General features: G+C 59.6%; 2 protein-coding genes across 3 annotated transcripts; one reads left to right on the forward strand and one right to left on the reverse strand.

Moving 5' to 3' along the window:
- Positions 1–867: 867 nt before the first annotated feature.
- On the reverse strand, positions 868–13,797 carry SCAF1 (SR-related CTD associated factor 1). Of its 2 annotated transcripts, none has more exons than XM_032388456.1 (11): positions 13,675–13,797; positions 10,895–11,008; positions 10,589–10,646; positions 9,754–9,848; positions 9,345–9,445; positions 9,139–9,254; positions 3,730–6,573; positions 2,988–3,070; positions 2,539–2,757; positions 1,599–1,727; positions 868–1,301 (listed from the first exon to the last, which is right to left on the reverse strand). In XM_032388456.1, exons 2-11 carry the CDS (start codon positions 11,000–11,002, stop codon positions 1,110–1,112), a joined length of 3,945 nt encoding a protein of 1,314 aa, XP_032244347.1. In that variant the 5' UTR covers positions 11,003–11,008; positions 13,675–13,797; the 3' UTR covers positions 868–1,109. The 2 variants fall into 2 exon arrangements, with proteins under 2 accessions (XP_032244347.1, XP_032244348.1); XM_032388457.1 differs by lacking the exon at positions 13,675–13,797 and adding an exon at positions 13,211–13,313.
- Positions 13,798–15,362: 1,565 nt separating this feature from the next.
- RRAS (RAS related) lies at positions 15,363–19,281 on the forward strand. The gene is made up of 6 exons (XM_032388334.1): positions 15,363–15,534; positions 17,460–17,547; positions 17,659–17,761; positions 17,845–17,953; positions 18,734–18,852; positions 18,924–19,281. The coding sequence occupies exons 1-6, from the start codon at positions 15,382–15,384 to the stop codon at positions 19,006–19,008; spliced, it is 657 nt and encodes a 218-aa protein (XP_032244225.1). The 5' UTR covers positions 15,363–15,381; the 3' UTR covers positions 19,009–19,281.
- Positions 19,282–21,198: the final 1,917 nt, after the last annotated feature.

Here is a 21,198-nt window from a genome sequence, read left to right on the forward strand (position 1 = left end):
CTCAAGGCAAGTCCTGCTTCCCAGGCCATGGGCCCCCCTCTGCACGGGGCTGGAACAGGCAGTTGTAGAAGAGCTCTGTGCCCCAGCCTTAAAGCCCACCCACCCCAGCGACCCCGGTGTTACCACCTCTCCTCACTAGGTCTGGGTTCGGGGTAATGGGGCCTGATGGAGGCCAGTGTGGCCCTGACTCACTGTGTGGCCCCTGCTGCTCTGTGCCTCAGTTTCCCTCTCTACCCCAGGAGAGTGGATAAGATCACCCCAGCCTCATAGCACTGGTAAAAAGAGAATCCAGGGGCGCCTGGGTGGCTCAGTCGTTAAGCATCTGCCTTCGGCTCAGGTCATGATCCCGGGGTCCTGGGATCGAGCCCCACATTGGGCTCCCCGCTCAGTGGGAAGCCCGCTTCTCCCTCTCCCACTCCCCCTGTTTGTGTTCCCTCTCTTGCTGTGTCTCTATCAAATAAATAAAATCTTAAAAAAAAAAAAAAAAGAATCCAACTCCATGGGGGACAAAGATTGTGTTGCTGGGGCAATTCCAGGGCAGACCGATAGCACCCAGGTACCCTGAGCTTAGAAGACCCTGAGCAGGTGGGACCTGGGACCCCAACACCCCACCCACCACCACTTTCTGTCAAGAGCAGCGGCTGACTATGTACCAGGTATGCTTCTAAGTGCTTCACTTGCCTGGGTCTTCATCCCTCCAACACCCACTTCAAAGATCAGGAAACTGAGGCCCAGAGAGGCAGATGCACTGCCGCGAGTCACCGCCTGCTAAGCACCCTCGGACTCGGGCCAGACCGCCCGTGTAGCTCTTCTCAACCCTTTCCCAAACCGGTCTCTGAAAAGAAAGGGCTAAAATCATGGGGCTGAGGGCTAACATTTCATGAAATCTTTAATGAAATTGGGGGAGGGGCACAAACAGAAGGGAGGGGCAATGGGGACAGGCTTGGGGGCATGGGGCACAGGGCGCGGCAGGGCAGGGGGCTCTCCTCTTCCCTGCAGCAACCCTCCCCCAATCATCCCACTGATGGGGGGAGGGAAGTGGGGAGGTGGAGCCATAAATACGTCCAGAATTCCAAAGAGGCGAAGAAGGGAAGGGGTGGCTGAGGGTCTCAGAGAGGGGGCAAGGGCAGGCCTGGGCCACCCTTGTCAGGGGGCCCGGGCTCCTTGGGCGGTCGTGGGGGCCCTGGGGGGTCGCCTGGCTTGCGGCCGTGCTTGCGAAAGTAGCGGTAGCGTTGGACGTAGGCCCGCACCAAGTTGCTCACCTTCACTGGGTTGATCTCCCCGCTTTTGCTGTGGCAGATCTAGGGAGTGAGGGGCAGCTGCGGTCACCCCCAGGGTCCCCTCCACCTGGACTGCTGAGCACAGCTTGCAACTAGGATAGGAGCTGCTCTCCCCCAATTCCAGGCCTACACCCCTACTTGTACCCCTGATGCCAGCAGGACAGGCCCCGGCGGGCTTGAGCAGATCCTGTCACCCTCCTCGCCTTCCAGACAGACCCACCACTCCCGGCTCCCCGTCTGTGTAACATCGGTCTGCGCGTGTCCGTCTCTCCTCATGCTCTCCCCACCTCTGTGTACCTGTCCCCCCCCGGGCCCCACCTTGTGGACAGCCTTCCTCAGGATGTCCTTGTACTCCTCCTTGGTGATGTCCTTCTTCTGATAGTACGGCTTGATGGCCAGTTTTACCTCCTCCACCGCCCGCTCCTGTGTGTGCAGCTTCTTCAAATACTGGCACAGGTGGCAACAGGGCGGGAAGAAGGGACAGCAAAGGCCAGATGAGTTGCTGCAGAAGCCCTGGCCTCCCCTCCCCTGCCTGCCAGCTCAGCCTCTGCCCTGCACTCCCCTTGCTGCGGTCCCCCCAGACCACAGGCCAGGCTGGGCCTCTGAATGTCACTTGAGCATCCGCTAGGCTGGACCCTGGGCCCTCCCTGGTGGCCCTGGACCAGGAACCACACGTCCACTGCCCGCACAAAATGTACACGAACTAAGAGGTGGGCAATGCCATCTTCCGGGCAACGGGCTGTTGCACCAGGACAGGAAAACATCCAGACGTGACCGAAAGGAAAATTGCCCTGAGGCCCACGGGCAGGAGCCAGATGCAGCTGAAGAAAAACCTGTCCGAATTTGCCCGGCAACCACTCTCCCTCCTGCCCTCCAACAGATGCCTGATCTTCCTTTTGGAAACCACCCTCCCTCTTACCCAGAAAGACGGGAGGGAGGGACAGGGGTAACCACGAAGTACACAGTCGCGCGGACGCGTGTCGGCACATGGGTGTGTTTATGTCGTGTTTCTGTACCTCTCCCCCTCTCTATTTGCACGTAATTTAAAAAAAAAAAAAAAAATCTGCCCAGCACCCATCTCCCGCTCATCCGTTTGAGGGAAAGTTGAGTTCCTTACAATTTAATGACTTTGGTTTGCTCTAAGTTCCCGCCTGTTGGCATCAGTCTCCTGTCCTCCTTGGGCCCCTGCGTCTCAGCATCTGTTCCCGTTCTCTGCAAAGCTGCCACCAGCCACCCACCTCCCCCAAGCCCAGCGCACCTTGTCTGTGTCCCCACGTCCCTCGGAGCTGCTGCTGCCCTCTCGCTTGTCGGATGCTGCAGCCAGCCCAGTGGGGGTGGGAGGGGTTGAGCCACAGCCCCCCAGGGGGAGGCTGCCAGGGAGCAGGTAGCTGGAGGGGCCAGGGGGCAGACCCAGAGACGTGGGCACAGGAGTTGGTGTCACCCCCAGAGTAGAGGGTGGCTTTCGGTGGCTGAGGATCTGTGGGAAGAGGTTGGAGAGAGGATGAACAAAGGGAGGGGGAGGGGAAGGGGGACCACGCACCTCCATTATTCCCGCCCCGGTTTCCCAATAGTCCCAGGCGCCAGAGGCTCCTCTTCTGGCCAATCCCTTCCTTGTCCCAAAGCCTGCTGGGAATTGCAGTTCCTCCCCTAACCAAAGTCAGGTGACAAGAGAAGGGACTGTGGGGACTCTTCCCCCGGGGAGCCCACCTGGTTGGTGGCCTGGATCAGCTCCTGGGCCTTTGCTCGGCTCGCCAGATTGGCTTCTTCCATCTTGAAGAGAAGTGCAGTCACTGCAAGAGGCGGACAGTTGAGGAAAAGGAGATCAGGAGTTGACACGAGAGGGGCTGGTGAGCGTCACCTGGCCACCTGCTGCCATCCCCCACCCTGGGCCCCTAGTGAGGCCATGGGTCTTGGGCTCAGAGCTGGGAAAAGGAGGCCTCAGCCACTGAGAGAACCACTCTGCAACCCCCCACCCCGTTCTTAGGACTTAAGGTTTGTGTGTGGTCAGGGGGCAATATGGCCGGGTCACTCAGGGACAAGGTGGTGGCAGAGATGATTCTGTCTCAAGCCCCCTGTGGCCTACTGCCATCCCCCAAGGGACACTGCTCCCCCCTCACCCTCTTCTTTCTGGTCCCTCTACCACCTCGCTTATCCTAGTCCGCCTCCAGGCGGCCCCCAGGACACAGCCTACCCCTCCAGTCTGTGCTGGGCTAGCCGCCCCTGCACTCATCTGCCTGCCCTCTCCCAGCACACCCAGACACCGACGAGCCTTCTGGACAGGCCCTGATCCAGCCCTCACCCACCCAAGCCCCTCACAGCCTGGGACACTACATACCGACCCCTTCCAAGGCATCTCCACTGCCTCCAAGTCTGTCCCCCTGCGACCTCATCCTCGCAATCCTGTCCCTGCCCCAGCCTGCCCCCCCCTCCGGCCCCAGGGCACACTCACAGGCCAGGACGCCGCTGGTGGTGCAGTCCACACCAGCAGGCAGGTTCCAGGGCATGGGCGGGGGCAGCGTGGGCAGCTGGGAGACACGGGTGGCCGGCCCATCTTCTGCCCCCGAGTCACCAGCTGTGGACCCCGCGCTAGGGGCAGTGCTTGGGGCGGCTGCAGCCGTGCTGGTGGCCGTGGTGGTGGCAGGCTGCTGCTCCTCCTCCTCCTCTTCCTCCTCCTCCTCTTCCTCCTCCTCCTCCTCCTCCTCCGCCCCACCTCGGACCCCAGCCTCCTCGGTGGCCTCTTCGGGAAGGAAGGAGACCTCGGGTGTCTTGCAGCTGCTATCCACGGTCTGCGAGTCCGGCGTGAGCGCGGGGGGCGGAGGGGCTGCCTTAGGGGGCGGGGTGCTGGGGGCCTTGGCTGCCCGCTCCTCCCCGGACCAGGAAGTCTCCTCCACCCCCTTGGCCCCCGCCGCCTGGCTGCAGCTGTCCGCCTTGGACTTCTTCAGCGTCACAGGGCCGCCGCTGCCCCCACCGCTGCCCCCGCCGCGGATCTTTTTCCTGGTCTTGGATGGCTTGGTCTTTCCCTTGGTCCCCTTGGCTTTCTTGGCCCCAGCCTTGGCCTTGACCTTGGTCTTTTTGGGCTTGGTGCTGCCCGGAGCTGCTTTGGCCACTTCTGCAGGGGCCCGCTCATCGGGCTTGAGGAAGGGGGAGCGGCTCTCCCGGTCGCGGCTGAACTTGACCCCGATGGAGCCCAGGCCGGCCGACGCCGCCTCCTTGGCTGGCGTGGTACTGCTGACGCCTTCACGGATCAGCACCGCCACCTTGGACTGCAGCTTCACCTTCCGGGAGGAAGAGGAGCAGGACGAGGAGGACGAGCCCGAGCCACTGCTGACCGGTGGCTTTGGCGGGGGCCCCGAGGAGGGCGCTGACTCCTTGGGAGGCCGAGCCTTCTTGGATGACCTGTCCCTGTCCCTGTCCCGGTCCCGATCCCGATCCCCCCCATCCAGCGCCTTCCGCCGTGATCCCTTTTCCCGGGAGGAAGAGGAGGAGGAAGCAGCCCCCGAGCGGCGCCGGTCCTTCTCGCTGCTCTTGCCACCCCGCTCCTCGGCGCTCAGTCCCTCTGAGTCGTACAGGACCTCGCGCTTGGGCGACGAGGCCGGGGCCGGTGAGGGGCCTCGGGGGTCGGACTTGTCAGGCCGGCCCACGGTGATGGTCCGCTTGATGGCGAAGAGATCGTGGTCCGTGAGGTCCTGGATGGAAGGTGGCACAGCCCCCCGGCGGCGGCTGTCGCGCTCTCCACCCAAGGAGCTGGAGCCGGAGGGCGGCTGGGTGGGCACCGGGGCCTTCTCGCTGTCTCCAGACCGCTTCTCGCCCCGGGACCGCGACCGCTTCTTCTTCTTCTTGCTGCCGCCGCCATCTCGGTGCTTGCCGCGGTGCCGCTCGCGCCTGGAGGACGACGAGGAGGAGGTGGCGGGGGGCGGGGAGGCCGAGCGCCGCCGCCGCCGCCGCTTCTCCCGGGACCGGGACCTGCGGCTGCCCCCGCGGCGGCGGTCGGCGCTGCGCGAGCGGCGGCGTGCCGAGCGGGACCGCGAGCGGCGGCGGGCGGACGCCGAGGCGTGCGAGCCGGGCTTGCGGTCCCGGGAGCGGTGCTTCTTGGAGTCCCAGGGGGAGGCCGGGGCCGGTGGGGCCGGCGGCGCGCCCGACGAGGACGAGGCGGCCTCCTTGGCCTCGCCGCCGCTCCGCTTGCGCTCCCGCCTCGACTTCTTGCGGGTGGGGGGGCCCGCGGGGGCGGCGGCGGCGGCAGCGGCGGCGGCGGCGGCCGGGGAGGGCGAGCGCTGGCGGTAGCGCTCCCGCCGCTGGGTCAGGATCTTGCGGCGCAGGTCCAGGCCGCCCCAGCGCGTGTCGGCGGCCGGCGGGGCCGGGGCCGGCTCGCCTAGGTCCACCTGCAGGGCGCCCTCGCCGTCGGACTCGGCGTGCAGAGACAGGAAGTCGTCCCCCTCGGGGGCCCGGGGAGCGGGCGGCGGGGGCGGGGGCTGGGCGGCGGGGGGCGCCGCGACGGCAGGAGGGGGGCGGGCCGCCCGGGTACCGCCGGCCCGAAAGAGGGACACCGCCACCCGGGGCTCCTCCTCGGGCTGGACGATCTCGCCCTCCTCAATCTCTGAGTCGCCTGGTGGCAGCAGGGCTGGCGGGATGGCGGCTCCACCGGCTGTCACCACCTCCACCGAGACCTTGCCTTCCCGACAGGCCTCCGCCTCGGTCCCCACCACGAAGACACGCCGGCGGGTGGCTCCGTCCACCCGGGTGGAGTCCACCTGGGGCGGCGTTCCAGGGGCTGGCGTTGGCTGTGGGGGCTGGGGGTCCGGGCGGGGGCTCTCGTCACCTGGGAAGTCCTGGCTCAGGCTGTTGTCATCATAGATGCCCGCCAGGGTCTCCGAGATGCGACTGATGCTCTGAGACAAGCCTTCCTCCTCCTCCTCTTCCTCTTCTTCCTCTTCCTCCTCCTCTTCCTCCTCCTCCTCCTCTTCTTCCTCAGGCGAGGGGGTCCCCGCTGATGAGCTGGGGTTGGAGCCAGTGGGCTCGAAGGGGTCGTACTTCTGCTCCGGAGCAGGCGGTGGGGAGTAGGCCTCATCGGTGGGGTGGAAGGGGTCATAGATGTCGAATCGGGGCGCAGGTGGGGCCGGGGGTGCTGGGGGGGGTGGAGGTGGGGGAGGGGAAGGGGAGGAGGATGAAGGAGAAGGGGAGGGCGAGGAGGACGCAGAGGAGGGGGCAGGGGGCGGGGCGGGGCCCCCGTCTCCGGTGCCCAAGGTGAGGAGGTGGCGGGCACAGGAGGGTCGAGAAGAGTGGGGCTGTGGAGAAACTGCAAAGGAACGGTGGAGACGGGAACCGTGGTCAGGTGCAGACCCTCCTCCTGCTGTCCTGCACAGGGGCCTGCAGGCAGGACGCCACCCCAGCCACTGCCCCCCTCTGGTGGCCCTCGCTGCGCCAGCAGGCACGGCTCTCAGCACTTTACTCGGCTCGACTCACAGCACGTTCCCACAGCCCCGTTGCAGGTACTACGTCCTTACCAGAGGACACTGAGGCTCAGGGAGCTGCAGGATCTTCCCAAAGGGCCCACAGCGGGGAGACGTTAGGGTACAAACTCGGGCAACCGAGCCTGTGCTCCCGTACCCTGAGACGTCCACTGGCCTGCAGCCCAAGAACCCCCTGACTGGTGTTCCCGCAGAAGCCACGGGCCAGAGCGGGGCGGCCGGGATTTGAACCCAAGACCGCCTGCAAGGCCGAGCTCTGGCCCGCCGCCCCGGCTGCCTCTGGTGGAAATTTATTGTTTTACGGAGGGCATCGCGTGTAGCTGCAAAGGTGACAACTCCCTCTCGAGAGCCAGGAAGTGGCAGAGCTGGGGAGCCCTGACTGCCAGCGTCCTCACCCAACGTACGTCACTCTGTGACGAGCCCCATCCGAGGGGCTGCACCTGCTCAGGACTCAGAGACACCACTGACAGGCGACAGGAACCACCAGTGTCCGCCACCCTCCTACCGGCCAGGCATCGTGCTTTCCCGCGCTACCTCCTCTGCCCTCCCGAGACCGGGCTTTCTGAGGACATGGTCTCAGCGCCATAAATCCCACGCGCGGAGACAACCGACCAGGGCTGCACCGCCTGACACACACACGGGTGCCGAGGTCCCCCTCCCAACCACATACTATAGGGACCCTGCGACGGCCAGGACGCCAGCACGGTCAGGTGGACGGTGCCAGGACAGCCGGGGCTGAAGAGAGCAGTCCCAGAGTCGCCTCTCAACCCGATCCCAGGCTCTGAGCCCTCACCCGTGACGTGACCAAGGACAAGGACCTCAACTGCTGCCTGCCTTGGTTTCCTCATCTCTACAATGGGGGTTCACACGTTCATTCAGGACATTTTTACTGATCACCTATCTTGTGCCAAGTACGGTTTGGGGTACTAGGAATAGAACAGTGAACACAAGAGACAAAGTCCCTGCCTTCAAGGAGCTCCCATCGAGCAGGGAGAGAAATCTCAATGAGCCACACAGAAAGCCCGCCAGCTGCTGAGGGCTGAGGAAGAAGATAAAGCAGGAGGGGCCGCCTGGGTGGTGCAGTCGGTTAAGCCTCCGACTCTTGATTTTGGCTCAGGTCATGATCTCAGGGTCATGAGATCGAGCCCTGCGTTGGGCTCCATGGTCAGCAGGGAGCCTGCTTGAGATTCTCTCTCTCCCTCTGCCCCTCCCCACCCCTCCAAAATAAATAAATAAATCTAAGAAAAGAAGAAAGAAAAGAAAGCAGAGAAGGATGGTGATGATAGTGTTCACACCTCACGAGGACGAGGGGACTAGATGAGCAGTTCTGTGGAACGAACTAGACTGCGCCCGGCACCACGAGGACTCAGTGAGCATGAGCTCTTGCTACCCTGCTTATGAATTATTACCACCACCAGATGTAGAAAACAGTCCACAGGCTGGAGCAGTCTGGAACTGCAAGACAGCCACTACTTTATATAATTTTTATATGACATAGGATTACGGAAGAGTTTTTATCCCCTAAGTTCTTAATAGTTTCCAAATGGAGGAAGAAAACCATCTGTGATAAGAAAATAAAACATAACCCCAGCATCCCCCCGGCAAAACAGCTCTTAGGTTCCAGATACATCTGTATCACTGAAGGCCTGGGGCCAAATCCCCAAGGCCATCTGTTTTTGTCAATAAAGTTTTATTAGGGCACTACCGTGCCCCTTTGTTCACTTATCCTCTATGGCTTCTAATTTGAAAAGAAATGAAGATATTCTTGTGGGCCCCCAAGAGTGTGGTGGGCCCCAGGTACAATGTTCCCTGAGCCAAATGGCCAAGTCAACCCACGGCTGTGAAAAAAGGTGAAGGGAAACATACACTGGCCAGGCGTGGGAGAGCCACAGTCACCGCAGAACAGCACTCCTGGCTGCCCTCGTGCTACACCTGAGCTCCCTGAGCCTTCCTCTCCTCGCCATCCCTCCCAACTGTGGACATTTGTACAGAAGCGAAGTCTAAACCTGGGGCTCCCACCAGGGTTCCAGGGGCCAGCAGGAGGGGCATCACCGACGAACTGGTTAGACACGCAAATTCCCAGGCCCCACACCTCAGACTCCCTGAATCTGACACTCAGAGCTAAGAGCCCCCCGCTCGCAGGGAGCTGAATTCCCACTGCAGTTCCAGTACCACGTGGAGCCCGGGACGCTGAGTGCCTCGCACGTGCTGGCGATCACGTCAGTGTTTGCTTTACGTGTGTCTGTCCGTAAGCACAGCCTTTATTTTGGTCTAACAGGCAAAGGCTTAAAGGTTTTGTCTAAACGACACGATCGCTACTATTACTACCAACGACAGCTGACTCCCGCACAACTCTGAGGCCGCCTGCTCAGCTCCGCCCTGGCCCCACATACCCGTTTTGCCTGTCCTCCAGGCCCTGAGACGGGGCAGCAGGCTAGGCACGGGCAGAGGAATTGGATCCCTGTCCCCGATTCGGACCTCGGCCACCAGCTCCAGCATGTCCTCGCTTCTGCAGGGCAGAAGGGGGTGAGTGAGCCCGAGGGAAGCTTCCAGCTCCCACACCAAAGGCCTCTCCCACTCCAGCTGCCCAACTACTCACTCGCCAGGCCGCAGGTCCAGGTGGCTGGGAACCCAGGTATCTGGGGGATCCAGAACACTCACCAGCCCCGTGAGGAAGCTGTCTGCGGCCATGTCCAACACCTGGAATAGGCCAGGAGAGGCTCCAACCTGTCCCTGCTCATGTAAGGACCCACAAATCCCATTTCCCCAGCCCCTAAACTCTCAGGAACCCAAACATCTGAAACCCCAAGAAAATGCAGGGATCCCACCAATTCCCTCATCCTGACTTGCCTCAGGGACCCAAGGCTCACCCCCACAGATGATGCCCCCAGCCCTTCCACTACTGCTGCTGATCTGGGTCCCCAAACCCACCCCCAGGATCCAGACTCCACTGACCTAGCTCCCCCAACCCCCAGAGTCTGGGCCCCCAGCCCCCTGTTCTTACTCACAGTAGCCGTGTCAGTCCCCCCTGACTCCTGGGAACGGGGCTCTGACCGTGGGCTCCGGCAGCGCCTCCATCGAAGGCCATGACACCGGGAGCCATCTGGAGAGAGATTTGCACGGGGGGTTGGAAACGGGGGACTAGACAGAGACTCTGTGGGGCAGAGGAAAAAGGAGCCTGCCCTAGCTCTTGACAAGGGAACCAAGCGCCTGCCTGTTCGCCCTGCCTCCATCCACCACCCCCCAACTTGGGTCCCAGAAGGACATCCCCAACACCATTCTGAGGTGCCAACACTCTCACCCCTCTGTCCTCCTAGCTGCCCTCAGGATGATGTCCAGACAAGTCAGTGTGGCATTAGAACCTTGCTGTGACCCAGTCCCCATGGAGCGCTCCTGCCTTGCCTCCTGCTCACAGCCCCATGCCCACCAGCCCCAAAGAACCACGGCTCAGTCCCGCAAGGTGCCCGGTGCTGTGCGCCTGCGGGCTGCCTCTGCCTACCAGGCTTTCCTCTTTACCGGACGACCCTAACACATCCTCAGAGACCAGTTCACCTGTCTCCCCATCTAGGAAGCCTTCCCAGACCCCACGCCCCCACACACTCCCTTAACTGGGCCTCCTGCCCTCTCACGGTGCCTCGGGCTACCTCTGCGCTCTGAAGGGGTCTCCCTTCCACCAGACTGGGAGCCCCTCCAAGGCAGCCGTGGGGTCTGACCCATCTTTGGCTCCCTGTGCCAGCACGAGGGTGGTACGCAGGAGGCCTCAGGAAAGCGGTTATGAATGAAATTAGGATAAAGAACACAGAGATGGGATAGGAGGCTAAGAAGAACCAGAACCCATCATACCTTTATCATTTGGCAGATCCCCCTGCAGGGAACTTCCCACAGCCTGCTGAATGGCCCGCTAGAGAAAAGGTGAAGGGTGAAGGGGGTGGAAAGAAAGGGCAGTCAGGGGACTCCTGCAAATGGTCACAAGCTCTGCTCCTGGGAGACAGCCATTCCAGACACCCCTATAACCAAACTCAAACCCTTCAGAGGAGCCAAGAGTCCAGGCTCCCAGCCCCTCCTCCCCCCCAGGGCCCAGGAATCGGGCCCTGAAATCTGAACTTGCAGCCCATCCTTCCCTTGGCCCCAGGTGTCTAGCAGCCTTACCAGGATAAAGGCAGAAGGAGAAAGCGTGGGGTCTCTGTCCGGTGGACCATCGCCCCGATCCTCGCCCGACTCCTCTGTCTTCCCTCGAGACTCATCTTCTTCCTCCATGGTCACCTGGCGGTTGAGGGGGTGAGTTTGGAGTGGAGGCCGGGGCGGGGGAGGCAAGCAGGAAATGGATGCAAAGACCTCAAGGGCCGCCAACATTGCTTTGATCAGCATCCTCTCTGGCATCCCTCCCTCTACCACCGCACTCCAGGCCTTGAGCCTCAGGCCCAGTGCAGCCATCGGAGGGACCAGAGTGGGCTCTCTTCCCTTGCCTGGACCTCAGCTGCCTCCTTTGTAGGCCTTCCCAGCCTCCCGTTTCAACATGGCACTCCCAAGTGCCCACGGGTTCCCCCACGGCCAAGCTTTAAGACCTTACTGCCCACCCTCCTAAGAGCCAACCCAACGCCAAGATATTTATTTTTGGTTGAGTTGTGATTTCAAATACCGTGCCCCATAGTCTTGCAAACCCTCCTTTCCCAAACTGAGATATGTGCCAGTGGGCTGGGTGTACCTCAAATACCACACAACTGCCTAGAGCATCAATTCTCCTCGATGGCGCGGAACCAAAAAATTGTATTTATATGCAAAAGATGGAACTACAATAGAGCGATGTACAAAACCAGTACTGAACTGAAAACACTGCTTTCAGAAAGGCATGCTGTCCACCCCACCCCACAGAGGGCATCCACCTATGGCCTATCTGTCCATTGGATGAAAGCACGGCTCAAGCTTTCATGACCTCACAGAAATTCTTAGATTATACTAAAGTTGAGAGACTACCTTTCACACTGGTGGGTGCCTGGGTTAGGGCTTCTGGAAGCATGACTATTTCAGCTGCAGGCTTCCCTGTAACCATCAAATCTGCTACTTTGAAAACAATATCCAGTCTCAGAGTTCCCAGAAAGCTTTGAGACCTGTAAGCCCTCAGCCCCACCCCTGACTCGTTGTGCTTATCTGGAAATGGGCACAATAGGAATATCTACCTCCAAGGGCTGTGAGAATTGAAAGCGGACTGACTTCTGCCACAGAATCAGCACAGTCCAAGCACTCAATACAAAGTAACAATAATTAGCATCACTAGCCTTCAGGTTTATCTCGGCCACTCTCCCAGCTGCATACCTGCAAAGCAAACACCCTGGTCCTGGTCTCTCTCCTGCCACAGATTTCCAAGCTACGCCAAAGAACCCAGCCACGAGCCTGTGGCTCCTTCCCTAACTTCCACTAACATGTCCTGCCTATAAACCCCTATGGACAGTTCCCAGGCCTGGACCTGCTCTCCAGCACCTCTGGGGGAAGCACATGCTACGCTCAACAGTGACTGTCACGTAACAGAAGCCTAATCAAGATCTGCTGAGTACAGACACAGAGATCTCCAAGCCCTCTGCGGTGTATGAAGATGCTCCCTTGCCCACTTAGACATGCCCTGGGCTTTGCAGACACACCCATGTCTCCTTAGATCTTTTCAACATGAAAAGACATTCTGCCGACATTGCTAGGTCTCTCTAGATCAGTGTTTCCCAAACCACAGTCTGATAGCAGTATAGTGGTTCACAAATAGCTTGTTATTAAAAAAAATAAACTGAACGCAGTAGAAAATTCTTCACAGTACATCACAAAGAGTAAGTGGAAATATTAATTAATGGGACTTTGGCATTAAATACATATGTCAGTATGCAATGGGTCTCAATAAAAAATGTACTTCTTACTGTAGATCAAGGTCAAAAGAATTTGAAAAGCTTTACACTAAATGAGTCTAGATGATCCTACAGACTTCCCCACACTAATGTGGACTAATTCTAATCTCTTATAGCTCCAGGGCAATGCAGAATTTAAAAACATTTTTTTATCTGAATTACATTATAAAGTGCAAGTACATTTGAGCTGGGCAAATTTTCCAATACTCTCCTTTGTCTTGTTCTCCACGCGATTATCCAGCCCCCAAAGGCATTCGAATTTGCTCTAGGCATAAAGACTGCACTCTTGCAGTCACACTGAAAGCCACCTAGATGGTTCCAGGTCCTTCTAACTGCCCCCTGCCTCCTGTCACCCAGATTAGACACTCTTCAGACGTTAGAGACCCATCCAGGCCTCACAGCACACCTCACTATTTGCCTCCCTCCCTTGGTGGGCATATCCCACCCCTCTAGGTGGCCCTAAAAGACTTCCTAGCCCTCAAACAGTTCTTCCAGGTCCGCTAAATGGCCCCAGACCCATGTAGGTGAGCCGCATCAAGTCAGCCCATGTAGACACTCCCAGCCCTAAGAGACATACCCCGGGTGCTATAGATGGCTCTGCAGATACTCCTCAGCTCTTGCAGACCTCCTTCACCCTGGGACATATCTCAAGATCTCAAGATGGCCCCAGAACCCTATAAACAGACCCTAACCTCGGGTCAGCCCATAAAGACGATCAACAGTGCCTACAGAAATGACCCAGGCCAGCTAAGTGATGGAGAGCAGGCTCCAGTCCCGGTCCAGCCCGGTGGACGTCCCCAGTCCTCAAGGGGACGCCCCGTAGATGCCCCCCGGAACCCACAGACGCGTCCCGGGGCCTTGAGAAGGCCCCCCGCTCGGCACCAGGTTCCGCCGCCGCTGCCGGGCCAGAGGCCGCCCCGCTAAGTCCTCCAAGGCCCCGCGGCGTGTGGGGAGGACCCCGGGACAACTAGCGACCCGACTCCGCCCCGCCCACCCCGATAGGCCCGAGCCCCGCGGCCCAGACTGCCGCCGCCATCTTACCCCGCCGCTCGGGCTGCGGCTCCGGCCCCGGCGCGGGGCGGGGCGGGCTGGGGGGGCTCGCGAGCAGAGGGAGGAGAGGGGCGGAGCTAAAACGCCGCCGAGCTTGCCGGGACTTCAAGTACCGAGCACGGTGCCGTGAAGGCTCGTGGGAAGTCTCCGGACTCAGTTTCCCAGAAGTCAATGGGGGCACACAGGAAGGGGCGCGCGCGACGGATGCCGGGAGGCGTAGTCCGCGCGTCGCCTCCGTCGCGCGGGGACAGCATGGAGGTGAGAGGTGAAGGGGGCGGGGTTGCGGTAGCCCGCGACAAGGCCCCACGGCACCCTGCGCGCGCGCGGAGAGAGCTGCGGAACAGGAAGTGACGTGAGAGCACTGAACAGGGCCGCTGCAAGGGAATTGTAGTTCCGAAAAGTGGGCGGTAGAAAAAAAGCTGGATTGACTGGGGGTTGCGCCGCCCAGCTTCTGGGGATCCCAGAATATCCCGGTCTCCTAAGTCCCCTCTAAATTTAGAACCAACGAGCCCGACCCTACAACCTCCTCCTCATTTAGGATGGAAAAATCCAAATTCGATTTCCTCTCAGAGAGCAGGAGTCCGGACTCCCTTTTTCCTCCTCCCTGGAACTTGGGAGTTCGACCCCTCCTTCCTCACAAGCAGGAGTCGGGCCCTCATGCCCATTCTTCCTCCATCCTTCCATTCCTGGTCTCAAGCTCGTATTTCACACAGACACAAGTCTTCGGGTTCCCAATCCGAATTCCCTCAGATCCAGATTTCTGAATCCCCGGCCCCACCAACCCCTGGACTCAAGAGTCCGGGCCCCCAGCTCCCTCCTTTACGGAACCTAGTAGTAAAGACTCCCTGATTCCCTGGAATCCAGGCCTCCAGTCTCATTCTCTCCGAGAGATCCCGGAGTCTGGGCCCTCAGCTTCCTCCTCCTTCAAGACCCAGAAATCCTGGCCCTAGGCCCTTCAGTGATGACCCAGCCACCCCGGTTTGGGGGAGCTGGCTCAGGGATTAGGAATGCAGTGATCTCACGGCCCCTCCCTGTCCCGTTACCCCGCTGTCCCCCTCCAGGGCCCCATCTCCCCTCCCAGTCTGTCTTCCGCTTGGCTGGGACTCCGGGAACCGGAAGCCTGGGTCCCTTAGCGGGCGGAGACTCCAGCTCCCAGCCTAGACGCCCGGGTCGGAAGTTTGGCTAGGATCCCAGGACGGAGGTGGAGCTTCCCCTCAAGACCGGCTCCTTCCTTCGAGCGCGCCTATATACGGCCGCGCGCGAGTCGATGAGCCCCGCCTACTAAAACGAGGCCTCAGGGATGATGCCCTGAGAAGCGGTGTCTCGGGGATCCTCATTTGCATAGCACCTCCCCGAACGATTTTCCGGACCCGTCTGCCGAAAGAGCGAGAGCTCTTATTAGCCTAGCCCCGCCCACGGACGGCGCGCCAGCCGAGAGCGCGTGGCGCAGCTCGGGGTGAGCATAGTCCTGATATTAGCATATTCCCGCCCCTTTCGGAATTCCCCTTCACAACGAAAGCTTTTCCCCTTCCCTTATTAGCATAGCTCCTCCTTTTCCCTGGCCTTGCCTCCTAAGTGTCCCGAGACTCCAGTCCTTCTCTCCGGAGCTCATGATTATGCAGTAGTCTTATTAGCGGGGCCCGCCCCTAGGCCCCGCCCGGCTCCCCCCAAGGCGGTAGCGGCGGCAGCGGTGGCGACATGAGCAGCGGGGCGGCGTCCGGGACAGGGCGGGGGCGGCCCCGGGGCGGGGGGCCGGGGCCCGGGGACCCCCCACCCAGCGAGACACACAAGCTGGTGGTCGTGGGCGGCGGCGGCGTGGGCAAGAGCGCGCTGACCATCCAGTTCATCCAGGTAGTGGGCCCTCACCCCGGGGGGGTGCCCCCGGGACCTAGAACTGAGCCCTTCGGGAGATCCCTGAGACCCCGATTTCCCCCTCGATCCATCACTGAGACCCTCCTATGAGACCTTCTGATCTTAAAAAATCCTCTCAGATTGTGACCCTGAGCCCCCCCTCCAGTGCCTCCACCCCCTACACAAGGGACCTATACTCGCATCCTGAGACCCACCATCCCTCCTCCCAGTACCCAATACCCCGCTTCCCTGCTGACTTGACCCTGAGCACCTCCTGGGAGCGCCCTAGATCCAGAAGTCACCCCATTTAGACCCTAAGCATTCTCATAGGCCCCCACCCCCAGGTGTCACTTCCCCCTACCCTGAGCCCCATCTCCCCAGATCCCAGATTCCCCTCTGAGCCACCCAAAACCTAACTGGGAGATTACCCTAGTCTAGATACTTACCTCCCCCAGAATCTAGAAATTGTGCCCAGACTTTGCCTGGGGCCCATCCAGTACCATCTGGTCCTGAGAGAGGCACCCTCAGACCCAAGAGATTTCAGAAAGATCCGCCCTTTGGCCATTCCAGAGAATTCTTAAGACCACACGTCCTGTCCTGGGGATCCCCCATCCCACCAGACCCAGACCTCCACCCTCCCCCAGGGAAAATCACCCACTCCTCCATGTTGAGTTTCTTCCACTCTAACTCCTTGAGCACCTCTCAGAAACCTCGGCTAGCCCCCAGATCACCTCCATGAAGAAGCCCCCAGATTCTTGACACCCCCAGAGAGACCCACTCTTTAGGAGTTTCTCTGACCCTATAAATGCATCTCAGGGTGTCTGAGACTCTCTAGACACGTACCTATATTCTATGATAAACCTCCCAAATGTGCACCTTGGGGCTCTCCCCAGCTCTCACCCCAAAATTCTCCAGCTATGTTCTGAAGACACGCCCGTAATCCCCCCATGGCGCGGTCCCTGCACCCTCCCTTCAGGACAAGCCCTCACCTAGCACCTCTCCCCTAACAGATGGGATGCAGCTCTCAGACCCCCAGCTACCAGATCACCCCTTCTCTCCTGAAAATCCACCCCTGCCCAGGAAACCTCCAGCCCATTCCCAAGGGAAACCCTCCCACCTTAGAGAAACCTTAGAAAGGTGTCTGCTTCTGAGATGCTACTGCAGAGGGCCCTCGGTCCCAGACCCCTCAAGAGACCCCAGCCAGTGCCTGCATGGGAGCCCCTGCCTATAAAGAAAAAGGCCCCGGCCCTGGGCCCCTTGCACCCAGGGGCAGACCCAAAGCTGGCCAAAGGCCTGGCTGGAGGCTGGCCTGACCCAGGCAGGAAGGGAGGGGCCCAGCCTGCGGGCGGGGCAGCTTCTCTGCTGCTGGATTGGAACTGGGACCTTCCCCTGGGAGGAGACACTAGAAGCTGCTGGAGAAGGAGGGGGAGAGGGAGGAGGAGGAAGAAGAAGGAGAAAAAAGGAGGGAAGAGGAGGAGGAGGGAGAGAGATAAACAGGCAGCTATTCAGATACAATAATAGCTCCCAATAACTGAGCACCTACTATATCCAAGCTATATGTTAAATGCTTAACAGGGATCTCCCCCGAATCTCACAAACGCTGGATTAAGTGTAGTCCTATTTTTATCCTTATTTTCCAAATGAGGAAATTGAGGTTCAGAGAGGGGAAGTGATTTGTTCAATGCCGCACAGCCAGGACGTAATCACCATGTGGGAGATGTACTTGATACCAGAAAGAGAGAGGACCAGGAGAGACTCGGAGAAAGGAGACTAGGTAGGGTGGGAGGAAGGAACAGAGATCCGCAGAGAGGGGAGCAGGGACCCAGAAAGAAGTGGGGGAGGCAGAGCCCAGGGACAGGGCTACATCACCTCTCCTGGGGCACTGCAGGAACCGTGGTAACAGTGTCTTCTCCCTGTCCCACCAGTCCTACTTTGTGTCTGACTACGACCCCACCATTGAAGACTCCTATACGAAGATCTGCACGGTGGATGGTGTTCCAGCCCGGCTGGACAGTGAGGGCGGCAGGGAGTGGATGGGGGGATGGTGGTGGGGCTGAGGGCTCCCAGGAGCGGCTGGGGGGCAGGGAGCCTCATCCCCACAGCGGCCCCTCTCCCCGTCTGCAGTCCTGGACACAGCAGGCCAGGAGGAGTTCGGTGCCATGCGGGAGCAGTACATGCGCGCTGGCCACGGGTTCCTGCTGGTGTTTGCCATTAACGACCGGCAGAGGTGAGAGGAGCCGAGGGTGGCCGAGCAGGGCGGACCGGGGCCGAGCTGCTGGCTAGACCTCAGGCCTCTGGCTTCATCTGCAGTTTCAACGAGGTGGGCAAGCTTTTCACGCAGATCCTCCGAGTCAAGGACCGAGACGATTTCCCCATCGTGTTGGTTGGGAACAAGGCAGATCTGGAGACACAGCGCCAGGTCTGGGACACTCTCCCCACCCCCCCTCCCCCCATCTCAGCCTGGGAGGCTCCTTTCAGTGGATCTCCTCACATCAGCACCCTCCTCTGGCTTCCCTGGTCCCGCGCCCTCCGTTGTCACACACATCTAAATGTGTTGCCCCCAAATTGTATCTTCTGCACGTAAGACTTCCCAGAAAAGATGGCTGGAGGGGACCGAGGGCACCTGCGCCCATCCCCAGGTCGACAAGCCCCAACTCTGCTCCATCCCCACCTCCAGTCAACCTCCCACTCGGGCCCCCCACTGCCCCTGCCCCTTCCCTGCTCACAGCCCTCCCTTGGCTCCCCGCGGCCCCCCCCCGCCCCGAGAACTCCAGCTCCTGCACTTGACACTTAATTCCCACCATGTCTTGTCCCTTCCTTTCTCTGCTCTCACCACTTCCTATACACAGAGTGTCTGTGATTTCCACACAGAACTCAACTTTCCGATTAAGCCTTTGGGGGTTTCCAGCCCTCTGAGCTTTGCTCAGGCCTTTGCGGGGAACACCCTGATTTCTCTGCGGGAGGAACTCAGTCATCTGATGTTCAGAAGGGCAAACGTCTACAGAGCCTTCCCTGACTCCTTACTTAATGGAGCCAAGCCCTCTTGGCATGTTCCCCATGATCTCCTTAGAACTTTTCCTCTTCACTTGACCCCCACACTAGGTCACCCCCATTAGAGCATAGTGTGTCTTTCTGCCTGCCATGGTTAGGCCCCACCCTGAGTACAGACACCTGACTCCTCCCGCTGTCCCCCTCCCAGGTGCCCCGATCTGAAGCCTCTGCCTTTGGTGCCTCCCACCACGTGGCCTACTTCGAGGCCTCAGCCAAGTTGCGTCTCAACGTGGACGAGGCCTTCGAGCAGCTGGTGCGGGCCGTCCGGTGAGCAGAGCGCCCTTCTCGTTGTCCTTGTCCCCAGCCCGAGACCCAAACTCACCAGCTTCTTCCCACAGGAAGTATCAGGAACAAGAGCTCCCGCCCAGCGCACCCAGTGCCCCCAGGAAGAAAGACGGAGGCTGTCCCTGCGTCCTCCTGTAGCCCCGGGGGGTGCGAGAGGAGCGACCAGCATGAGCTCTGGGGACCAGCAGCGCTCACCGACCCTGTTTTCCCATCTGGGTTTCCCAGGATACACTACACCCCCACCCGGAATTCCTGGCCTCCTCCAGGACATCGCCACTGTGTGCCTTCTGCCAATGCCTCCCTTCCCCACCCAAGCCCCTTATTGGGGTGAGGGGCTCCCGGGCATCCGGGTCACTGCTGTATATAATCCCCTCTCCACCCCCAGGGAAATAAACATCACTGCCAATGTCAGAAAGTGCTTCTTGAAAAGGGAAAAGGGCTCCGGGGCGGTGGGTGAACTCAGGGCACACACAGGTAAAAGCCTCACTCCACCTGCCACCATCGGATCTAGAACCCTTTGCTTGGTGGGGAGGAGGGGGTGGGCTGCGCCAGAGAATGAGCCAAGCCAGGTGTCTGGACCCCTGCTTCGCCTTCAAGGGTGGGGGGCATTCTGCCCTTTTGTGTTTGGGTGGGCATTTTGCTGGGATGGGGTTTGACATCTAAATTTTTTTTCTTTGCTGGTAAGTTCTAGAACTGCACTGTTCAGTAAGGTAGCCAGAAGCTACATGTGGCCATTTAAATTTATTGGATAGTGGTGTTCCAGAAGGGTCCCAGGATCTTGGAAACAGGCCCCTGCTACAACCCCTGCTTGCCCCCTTCCCACCTCCAATATATATTGAGAAAGACCTGTTGGCTACAGGAGGGTGAAGGGACAAGGTGGGCGGAATGGTGTCCAAGAGGCTGGCTGGCAAGTTCTCATTTCCAGAAAGTTCCCAATTGCGCTGACAGCTGAGTGCAAAGTCTTAATCCAACTTGGGGCCAGTGTAGACACATTCCACCTGAGCCTCTCTCCTGGGAAGGGCTGACGTGTGGGTCTTCTTAAGGCCACCCCCAAATAGTTCCTAACTGGCTTGTCTGGGAACGCTTGGATTACCCCCATAGTCCACCCAGGACCAATTCTGCAATGTCCTTGCTAACCTGGAATGCTGGCGCCAGACTGGGAGACCACTCCTCGTCCATCTCCCAAGCCTGACAGGCGACCCTGAACCCCAACACCTAGTCAACACAGCAGGCCAGAAACCTCAGCCTCAGTCCCCGTGCCTTGGAACTTTGATCTCCACCTGTAACCGTCACCAATCAATGATCTACTCCTCCTACCTCCATGTCTGCTACGTTTGGACAGAACCTCTGGGCCCCCGGTCCCAAACGGCTCCCCTCCCACCCACCCCAGAACCCACTCCTGGTTCGAGGGTAGATGATGGCCCCTGGCAGCCGCTCTGCCGCCTTTACTCAAGAGCTGTTGGGCAAGTGCCTCTGTCTTCCCAGCTGTAGAATGGGGGTGATCATAGCGCTACTTCCCAGAGGCCTTTAAGAACCAATCTGCACCCAGAAGACAAACAGCATTTGGAGTATACTAAGTGCTCTCTATCGGTGACGGAGGCCCTACTGTTCTCCTGCCCCAGAACCATGAATGTCCCTCTGTATTCCAGATTAGAACAATGATTAGCTAAATATCCCTTTCCGGGTTTCATTATCACAGAATCCTTGGCCTGTGTTCAACCTTCCGCCCTGGGAATAAGCATGGCTCCAAGTATTGTGTTGCAGGTTCACTCCCTCTAGCCCCAGGACCTCAGCTCACCAGGGACCCAAGCCCTGCCGGACAAGGAGGGAAGGGGGGGGGCGGGTTCTATCACTTTCCAGACCAGGTCTGACCTCTCTACCTAACCCCAGCCGGAGGTGAGGCACTCTTGGGAGTCTGTGGAGACCTATGCCAATTTCTCCCTCCCTGGGTCCCCATCATCACAGCCCTAGCAGGCCTTAGTCTTTTTTGCATTGTCTATCGGCGCCAAGTTCTTGCCTAGGACACCCTGCTTCTTTAAGGACAACGATGTGCTTTGCAGAGGTGACAAAAGCTACCGCTTACCCCCAGAAAAAAGCACACATACAAACCCACACGACAACTGGCAGGCCATTTTTGGATGGTTTGCGAGCACCACCTATCCCCAGCTCATCAGGCAACAGTGAAGAGGCTGGTGTGGCCTCCTTGGCATCTCCCAAGGTATGTGTGCGCCTCTCTGGTTCCCGTCCTCCCCGAGGCTCTGGCGGGCCCTGCCGACGATTCAAAGTCTCTCGGGGTTCTGATGTCCCTCTTAAAACATCTTTGCCACC

Source organism: Phoca vitulina, unplaced genomic scaffold (genome assembly GCF_004348235.1).
Source record: "Phoca vitulina isolate PV1807 unplaced genomic scaffold, GSC_HSeal_1.0 scaffold52, whole genome shotgun sequence".
NCBI lineage: Eukaryota > Metazoa > Chordata > Mammalia > Carnivora > Phocidae > Phoca > Phoca vitulina.